This window comes from Notothenia rossii (assembly GCF_949606895.1).
Source record: "Notothenia rossii genome assembly, chromosome: 2".
NCBI lineage: Eukaryota > Metazoa > Chordata > Actinopteri > Perciformes > Nototheniidae > Notothenia > Notothenia rossii.
In genome coordinates, this window is record NC_136904.1 from 94938988 (window position 1) to 94949380 (window position 10393).

A 10393-nucleotide genomic window follows, 5' to 3' on the forward strand; every position below is an offset into this window, starting at 1 on the left:
TGTTGATGTAGGAGAGACATGAAGAAGAGGGGACACATGTTGATGTAGGAGAGACATGAAGAAGAGGGGACACATGTTGATGTAGAAGAGACATGGAGAAGAGGGGACACATGTTGATGTAGAAGAGACATGGAGAAGAGGGGACACATGTTGATGTAGAAGAGACATGAAGAAGAGGGGACACATGTTGATGTAGAAGAGACATGAAGAAGAGGGGACACATGTTGATGTAGAAGAGACATGGAGAAGAGGGGACACATGTTGATGTAGGAGAGACATGAAGAAGAGGGGACACATGTTGATGTAGGAGAGACATGAAGAAGAGGGGACACATGTTGATGTAGAAGAGACATGGAGAAGAGGGGACACATGTTGATGTAGAAGAGACATGGAGAAGAGGGGACACATGTTGATGTAGAAGAGACATGAAGAAGAGGGGACACATGTTGATGTAGAAGAGACATGAAGAAGAGGGGGCACATGTTGATGTAGAAGAGACATGGAGAAGAGGGGACACATGTTGATGTAGAAGAGACATGAAGAAGAGGGGACACATGTTGATGTAGAAGAGACATGAAGAAGAGGGGACACATGTTGATGTAGAAGAGACATGGAGAAGAGGGGACACATGTTGATGTAGGAGAGACATGAAGAAGAGGGGACACATGTTGATGTAGGGAGAGACATGAAGAAGAGGGGACACATGTTGATGTAGAAGAGACATGGAGAAGAGGGGACACATGTTGATGTAGAAGAGACATGAAGAAGAGGGGACACATGTTGATGTAGAAGAGACATGAAGAAGAGGGGGCACATGTTGATGTAGAAGAGACATGGAGAAGAGGGGACACATGTTGATGTAGAAGAGACATGAAGAAGAGGGGACACATGTTGATGTAGAAGAGACATGAAGAAGAGGGGACACATGTTGATGTAGAAGAGACATGGAGAAGAGGGGACACATGTTGATGTAGAAGAGACATGGAGAAGAGGGGACACATGTTGATGTAGAAGAGACATGAAGAAGAGGGGACACATGTTGATGTAGAAGAGACATTGAGAAGAGGGGACACATGTTGATGTAGAAGAGACATGGAGAAGAGGGGACACATGTTGATGTAGAAGAGACATGGAGAAGAGGGGACACATGTTGATGTAGAAGAGACATGGAGAAGAGGGGACACATGTTGATGTAGAAGAGACATGAGGAAGAGGGGACACATGTTGATGTAGAAGAGACATGAAGAAGAGGGGACACATGTTGATGTAGAAGAGACATGAAGAAGAGGGGACACATGTTGATGTAGAAGAGACATGAAGAAGAGGGGACACATGTTGATGTAGAAGAGACATTAAGAAGAGGGGACACATGTTGATGTAGAAGAGACATGAAGAAGAGGGGACACATGTTGATGTAGGAGAGACATGAAGAAGAGGGGACACATGTTGATGTAGAAGAGACATGGAGAAGAGGGGACACATGTTGATGTAGAAGAGACATGAAGAAGAGGGGACACATGTTGATGTAGGAGAGACATGGAGAAGAGGGGACACATGTTGATGTAGAAGAGACATGAAGAAGAGAGGACACATGTTGATGTAGAAGAGACATGAAGAAGAGGGGACACATGTTGATGTAGAAGAGACATGAGGAAGAGGGGACACATGTTGATGAAGGAGAGACATGAAGAAGTGGGTCTTTCAGAACAGGACTCGAGGTGACTCACGGTGATGCTGATGGTCTGGTGGAGGCCTGGCCCCGTGGCGGTGCCCCCGAGGATGGCCTGAGCCACGGAGATCAGCACGTCGGAGTGGATGTCGGCTCCGTTCCTCTTGAACACCGGGCTCCTCTGCACCTGCGCAGGTAACAGCACATTCCACACTTCAGAACTCTCCTCTGCAGGGCGGAGTGGATCCGTCCCTACTGGTGTGATTGATATACTTCAAGTGTGTGTTTTAATGTAGACTCTCTGACAGGACTCACCCTGAACGTGATGAGGATCTCCTTACTGCCCACCGGCATGCGCACTGACTGACCGTGCTCCACTCCTGAGAGGAACAGAGAAATACTCACAATCTACAAAACAGATTAAATAAACTGACCATCTATTAGTTACTGTGGTTTATAAACAGAGTACAAGACCTGAGTACTTCTACTTTTACTGAAGTACAAGATCTGAGTACTTCTACTTTTACTGAAGTACAAGATCTGAGTACTTCTACTTTTACTCAAGAACAAGACCTGAGTACTTCTACTTTTACTCAAGAACAAGACCTGAGTACTTCTACTTTTACTGAAGTACAAGATCTGAGTACTTCTACTTTTACTCAAGTACAAGATCTGAGTACTTCTACTTTTACTGAAGTACAAGATCTGAGTACTTCTACTTTTACTGAAGTACAAGATCTGAGTACTTCTACTTTTACTCAAGAACAAGACCTGAGTACTTCTACTTTTACTCAAGAACAAGACCTGAGTACTTCTACTTTTACTCTAGTACAAGACCTGAGTACTTCTACTTTTACTCAAGTACAAGACCTGAGTACTTCTACTTTTACTCAAGAACAAGACCTGAGTACTTCTACTTTTACTCTAGTACAAGACCTGAGTACTTCTACTTTTACTCAAGTACAAGACCTGAGTACTTCTACTTTTACTCAAGAACAAGACCTGAGTACTTCTACTTTTACTCAAGTACAAGATCTGAGTACTTCTACTTTTACTAAAGTACAAGACCTGAGTACTTCTACTTTTACTCAAGTACAAGACCTGAGTACTTCTACTTTTACTCAAGAACAAGACCTGAGTACTTCTACTTTTACTCAAGTACAAGATCTGAGTACTTCTACTTTCACTCAAGTACAAGACCTGAGTACTTCTACTTTTACTCAAGAACAAGATCTGAGTACTTCTACTTTTACTCAAGTACAAGACCTGAGTACTTCTACTTTTACTCAAGAACAAGATCTGAGTACTTCTACTTTCACTCAAGTACAAGACCTGAGTACTTCTACTTTTACTCAAGTACAAGACCTGAGTACTTCTACTTTAACTCAAGAACAAGATCTGAGTACTTCTACTTTCACTCAAGTACAAGACCTGAGTACTTCTACTTTTACTCAAGAACAAGATCTGAGTACTTCTACTTTCACTCAAGTACAAGACCTGAGTACTTCTACTTTTACTCAAGAACAAGATCTGAGTACTTCTACTTTTACTCAAGTACAAGACCTGAGTACTTCTACTTTTACTCAAGAACAAGACCTGAGTACTTCTACTTTTACTCTAGTACAAGACCTGAGTACTTCTACTTTTACTCAAGTACAAGACCTGAGTACTTCTACTTTAACTCAAGAACAAGACCTGAGTACTTCTACTTTTACTCTAGTACAAGATCTGAGTACTTCTACTTTTACTCAAGTACAAGATCTGAGTACTTCTACTTTTACTCAAGTACAAGATCTGAGTACTTCTACTTTTACTCAAGTACAAGATCTGAGTACTTCTACTTTTACTCAAGTACAAGATCTGAGTACTTCTACTTTTACTCAAGTACAAGATCTGAGTACTTCTACTTTTACTCAAGTACAAGATCTGAGTACTTCTACTTTTACTCAAGTACAAGATCTGAGTACTTCTACTTTTACTCAAGTACAAGATCTGAGTACTTCTACTTTCACTCAAGTACAAGATCTGAGTACTTCTACTTTTACTCAAGTACAAGATCTGAGTACTTCTACTTTTACTCAAGAACAAGATCTGAGTACTTCTACTTTTACTCAAGTACAAGATCTGAGTACTTCTACTTTTACTCAAGAACAAGATCTGAGTACTTCTACTTTTACTCAAGTACAAGATCTGAGTACTTCTACTTTTACTCAAGAACAAGATCTGAGTACTTCTACTTTTACTCAAGTACAAGACCTGAGTACTTCTACTTTTACTCAAGTACAAGATCTGAGTACTTCTACTTTTACTCAAGTACAAGACCTGAGTACTTCTACTTTTACTGAAGTACAGGATCTGAGTGCTTCTACTTTTACTCAAGTACAAGACCTGAGTACTTCTACTTTTACTCAAGTACAGGATCTGAGTACTTCTACTTTTACTGAAGTACAGGATCTGAGTGCTTCTGCCCCTGTGTTGTTGTGCATGAAGCCACACACAGCTGTTTTCAGTGGCTGGAGGTGACCCCACCTGCGGGGACGGGCACGGAGACGGTCTGCCTCTTCTTGGTCTGTCCGGAGCCTCGGCACAGGAGGCAGATGGTGATGATGATGGAGCCTCTTCCTCCACAGCGGCGGCAGGCGCTGCGCATCATGAAGGGACCCGTGTTCAGAGACTCCTGCACACAATCAGAATCAGCTTCATTAGCAGTTAGCATACATTGGTTCTTACTTTAAAGACAAGTTATTCCAACATAATAATCCATTGTTTCTGAGTGATCAACGCCAGTAAGAATCAGAATCAGGTTTATCACCAGGTAGGTCGACACGTACGAGGAATCTGACTTGGTGTCGTGGTGCGTACATAAAAGTCAAACAAAAATAATTAAAATACAGAGGGAAGCGAAAAAGGAAAAAACATCATAATGTAAGTTGCACACTGAGATGCGACAGCACGGAGCAAATGTTGGATCTGACTCTTACTAATGTTGGCAGTTCACCAAGCGGCCGATCACAGTTAGAGTTCTCCGGCCGAAGCTCCAAATAAACCTTCAGCGTTTGCATCAAAGTTCCTGCTCTCTCCGTGTCTCTCCGTGTCTCTCCGAGTCTCTCCGAGTCTCTCCGTGTCTCTCCGAGTCTCTCCGTGTCTCTCCGTGTCTCTCCGTGTCTCTCCGAGTCTCTCCGAGTCTCTCCGTGTCTCTCCGAGTCTCTCCGTGTCTCTCAGAGTCTCTCCGTGTCTCCATCACACTTGGGAGTTCAGCTTTCATCTACCTGTAGATGCTGTGCTTATACAGGGTATCTGCACGTTTTTTTAATTACAAATGTAATGAATTTAAAGACCTTTTTAAGACCTCTAAAAGGAACAAATAATAGCAATACAACAACATTTCTGAACTAGACACCAGTATAAACCGTTACTGAGTTTAATTGCATTTTAATATCAACGGGAAATATTCAGTGCATAAACATGCCTGCCCAATGTGGATCACAGCCACACGAGGCGTTCTACTGCCCCCTACTGAGCGGAGTGTGCGCTCGCCTACCTGTTTAACGTACAAGACAAATATGCATTGGACGTTGCAGGATATAAAATAACGTTGTAGGAGCCAAAATGTTGATTTATTATTTTTGATTATTCAATCGTTTAATGATGTAATGGAGTAGGTAATTGATTGGTGTCAGTTGATCGTGACACACGGACAGCTGATTGGTGCTGGATGGCCTCAGCTGGTTAAAAGAGTTCTGCTGAATATACTCTGGGTTCTTTTTTGGTTGTGAAGCCACACGGTTTTTTGAACGCTGAACTGCAGAGAAGTTACGATTTATTCATTTTATGTGACGAAACTGTTTCAACATCGTCCGGTAAGATACTTTCATTGGTGTTTAAAGAGAACGAGCAGTGAAGAAAAGTAAACGATAACATGAAAATAAATGTATCAAAAACCAACAATATATCTCTGAGTGATGTGTGAGCGCGTCGGCCAGGCGCCAAGCCAAAGAACAGAAAGGAGTTCAAAGAAGTGGGAAAATATTGCTCTTTTAAATGTTAACAAAAAAGACAAAAAAGACAAAAGATTAGATACAAATGAATACCTCCCCTCATAAAATGAAAGACCTTTTTAGACATTTTAAGACCTTGAATATCGAATAATAAATGTAAGACTTTTAAGAGTTTTCAAGAATTCCCGGGGACCCTGTTATGAGAACGTAAGGTCTCTGAGTGAAGTGGTCTCTCACCATGCCGGTGCCGTTGCAGTAGTGGCAGTGAGACACCTTGGTGCCGGGCTCGCTGCCCTTCCCATCGCAGCGAGGACAGGCGTCCTCCAGGTTCACCGTCAGAGGCTTCTGAGCGCCTTTCGCTGCCTCGGAGAACGTCAGCTCCATCACAAACTGAGGGAGGAGAGCATACGATATTTACTTACATGCACACCTGTCAGATTCTTTAGCTTATTCTCTACTTTAAAGAGTCCTCTCCTGCTGATGTTCAGGTGTATATCAGTATGTAGTGTCTCTACTTTAAAGAGTCCTCTCCTGCTGATGTTCAGGTGTATATCAGTATGTAGTGTCTCTACTTTAAAGAGTCCTCTCCTGCTGATGTTCAGGTGTATATCAGTATGTAGTGTCTCTACTTTAAAGAGTCCTCTCCTGCTGATGTTCAGGTGTATATCAGTATGTAGTGTCTCTACTTTAAAGAGTCCTCTCTTGCTGATGTCCAGGTGTATATCAGTATGTATTGTCTCTACTTTAAAGAGTCCTCTCTTGCTGATGTCCAGGTGTATATCAGTATGTAGTGTCTCTACTTTAAAGAGTCCTCTCCTGATGATGTTCAGGTGTATATCAGTATGTAGTGTCTCTACTTTAAAGAGTCCTCTCCTGCTGATGTTCAGGTGTATATCAGTATGTAGTGTCTCTACTTTAAAGAGTCCTCTCCTGCTGATGTTCAGGTGTATATCAGTATGTAGTGTCTCTACTTTAAAGAGTCCTCTCTTGCTGATGTTCAGGTGTATATCAGTATGTAGTGTCTCTACTTTAAAGAGTCCTCTCTTGCTGATGTCCAGGTGTATATCAGTATGTAGTGTCTCTACTTTAAAGAGTCCTCTCTTGCTGATGTCCAGGTGTATATCAGTATGTAGTGTCTCTACTTTAAAGAGTCCTCTCCTGCTGATGTTCAGGTGTATATCAGTATGTAGTGTCTTTACTTTAAAGAGTCCTCTCCTGCTGATGTTCAGGTGTATATCAGTATGTAGTGTCTCTACTTTAAAGAGTCCTCTCCTGCTGATGTTCAGGTGTATATCAGTATGTAGTGTCTCTACTTTAAAGAGTCCTCTCCTGCTGATGTTCAGGTGTATATCAGTATGTAGTGTCTCTACTTTAAAGAGTCCTCTCCTGCTGATGTTCAGGTGTATATCAGTATGTAGTGTCTCTACTTTAAAGAGTCCTCTCCTGCTGATGTTCAGGTGTATATCAGTATGTAGTATCTCTACTTTAAAGAGTCCTCTCCTGATGATGTTCAGGTGTATATCAGTATGTAGTGTCTCTACTTTAAAGAGTCCTCTCCTGCTGATGTTCAGGTGTATATCAGTATGTAGTGTCTCTACTTTAAAGAGTCCTCTCCTGCTGATGTTCAGGTGTATATCAGTATGTAGTGTCTCTACTTTAAAGAGTCCTCTCCTGCTGATGTTCAGGTGTATATCAGTATGTAGTGTCTCTACTTTAAAGAGTCCTCTCCTGCTGATGTTCAGGTGTATATCAGTATGTAGTGTCTCTACTTTAAAGAGTCCTCTCCTGCTGATGTTCAGGTGTATATCAGTATGTAGTGTCTCTACTTTAAAGAGTCCTCTCTTGCTGATGTCCAGGTGTATATCATTATTTTATAATGTGTTGTGTGTTTGATGCAAAGTCTGATATGTACCTCTGGTCTCTGTTCGAACATGCTGTTGAAGTCTCCGAAGCCCCTCCCCCCGCTGAACTCTCCGAAGATCTTCCGGAACAGCTCTTCCGGGTCGATGCTGGACCCCCCCGCTTTGTAGTACTGCTGCTGACCCGCCCCCCCGCCTCCACTCGGGTTGAAGCCCGCTGCTCCATACGTGTCGTACTGCTTCCTCTTCAGCTCGTCACTCAGCACCTGTACACACACACACACACACACACACACACACAGACAGACAGACAGACAGACAGACAGACAGACAGACAGACAGACAGACAGACAGACAGACACACATTAATGAATGTCCATAGTTTTAGCATCTTTCTGCTAGTTTCCAGCACCACAGATAAACCTATCATTCACATTTTAGTCAACTCCAACCTGAATAAAGACAAGCAGGACTAAAGTTACAGAGAGTACATTAAGTGTGGAACATCTGCTGAGTGAACCTCGTAGGCGTCGGCCAGCTTGGCGAACTTCTCTTTGGACTCGGGGTCGTCTGGGTTTGTGTCGGGGTGGAACTTCTTCGCCAACTGCAGAGAAACAGAGAGGGAGAATTAAGTGTTTTTTATTTTATTCTCCTAATTCAGATCAATATTAAAGGTCCTCTATTATGGTAAATGCACTTCTTCATGTCTTTTCTACATCAACATGTGTCTCCTCTGTGTTCAGAGACTCTGAAACAGAAACAAAGACCCTCTCTTTTTCTCCGGATCCATCTTTATACAAACAGTTGAAAATCAGCTGATCAAACCACAACCATGGTGTAACCATCTCCACATGTGACTGCTTAAGAAAAAGAAGTCAGTATTTTGAAAACAGGCAGAATTCAGTCAATTCAGATTTATGAGAAAAAAGTCAGACTTATGACTTTTCCAGAATTCTGAAAAATGTCAGAATTTGGAAAAAAGTATGAAACTCGTAATTTTTCGAAAATCTAGAAAAAAGTCAGAATTCTGAGAAGATTCTGAGTCAGATTAATTATAAATGATGTCGGGATTTGGGTTGACCTAACCTTAACCTTTTTCTGTAGAGGAAGTAAAGAAACCGTGACTCTGGATGTATTTGTTGTTTGAGGTGAAATATATGAATAAACTATTATGTTCCGCTTCGCTCTAATGCAGGAAGTGGAAGTGAGCGTAATGCTATATCTATAGAAAAACCCCTGAATAAAGTACATCTGATCTGATCAAAGGATTTCTGGTTCTGTTTTTAGCCGCTGTGTTTGGCTATAATCTGCCAAGTATTTTGGTTGTTGCTGTGCCACAGGATTTTTCTTATTTAAAAAGATGTAAGGTGATAGTGTAAAAGCTGATGTGTAGATGGCGTCAGGTTGTGAACAGAAGTCTGACCTACAGAGCTGAACCCAGATCCAATGAAGGCTCTTGGAGCAGCTCTCACTGATCCTGCTGTTATGTTACATGTTTGTTTCTCATGTGTCTTGATGTGTGTCTGTTGATGTTACACATGGAGCTGCTGGAGCAAGGAGCATTTCAGACTTGATCTGACCATTAAAGTATTATCGTATGGTATCGTATGGTACCTAGTGGTATGGTGTGGTATGGTGTGGTATGGTATGGTGTGGTATGGTATGGTATGGTATGGTATGGTATGGTACCTGGTGTGGTATGTATGGTATGGTATGGTGTGGTGTGGTACCTGGTGTGGTATGGTATGGTACCTGGTGTGGTGTGGTGTGGTATGGTATGGTATGGTATGGTACCTGTTGTGGTATGTATGGTATGGTATGGTGTGGTGTGGTATGGTACCTGGTGTGGTATGTATGGTATGGTATGGTATGGTACCTGGTATGGTACCTGGTATGGTACCTGGTATGGTATGGTATGGTGTGGTGTGGTACCTGGTGTGGTATGTATGGTATGGTATGGTACCTGGTATGGTACCTGGTATGGTACCTGGTATGGTATGGTACCTGGTATGGTACCTGGTATGGTATGGTACCTGGTATGGTATGGTACCTGGTATGGTACCTGGTATGGTATGGTACCTGGTATGGTATGGTATGGTATGGTACCTGGTATGGTATGGTATGGTGTGGTGTGGTACCTGGTGTGGTATGTATGGTATGGTATGGTATGGTACCTGGTATGGTACCTGGTATGGTACCTGGTATGGTATGGTACCTGGTATGGTACCTGGTATGGTATGGTACCTGGTATGGTACCTGGTATGGTATGGTACCTGGTATGGTATGGTATGGTATGGTACCTGGTATGGTATGGTATGGTATGGTACCTGGTATGGTACCTGGTACGGTATGGTACCTGGTATGGTACGGTATGGTATGGTCTGGTGTCCTGGTATGGTATGGTACCTGGTATGGTACGGTATGGTACCTGGTATGGTACCTGGTATGGTACCTGGTATGGTATGGTATGGTACCTGGTATGGTATGGTATGGTACCTGGTATGGTACCTGGTATGGTACCTGGTATGGTACCTGGTATGGTATGGTATGGTACCTGGTATGGTACCTGGTATGGTACCTGGTATGGTACCTGGTATGGTACCTGGTATGGTACCTGGTATGGTACCTGGTATGGTATGGTACCTGGTATGGTACCTGGTATGGTATGGTATGGTACCTGGTATGGTATGGTATGGTACCTGGTATGGTATGGTATGGTACCTTGTATGGTATGGTACCTGGTATGGTACCTGGTATGGTATGGTACCTGGTATGGTATGGTACCTGGTATGGTATGGTATGGTACCTGGTATGGTATGGTATGGTACCTGGTATGGTATGGTACCTGGTATGGGTACGGTATGGTA

At 42.5% G+C, this 10393-nt stretch overlaps 1 protein-coding gene across 1 annotated transcript; it reads right to left on the reverse strand.

Annotated features, from left to right (window-relative positions):
• Positions 1-1352: 1352 nt before the first annotated feature.
• On the reverse strand, positions 1353-8360 carry LOC307029781 (dnaJ homolog subfamily A member 3, mitochondrial-like; the record flags this gene model as incomplete). Its single annotated transcript, XM_079665864.1, has 7 exons — positions 1353-1856; positions 1985-2049; positions 4199-4346; positions 5905-6057; positions 7580-7792; positions 8047-8130; positions 8352-8360. The coding sequence occupies 7 exons, from the start codon at positions 8358-8360 to the stop codon at positions 1353-1355; spliced, it is 1176 nt and encodes a 391-aa protein (XP_079521990.1).
• Between the last annotated feature and the right edge of the window lie 2033 nt (positions 8361-10393).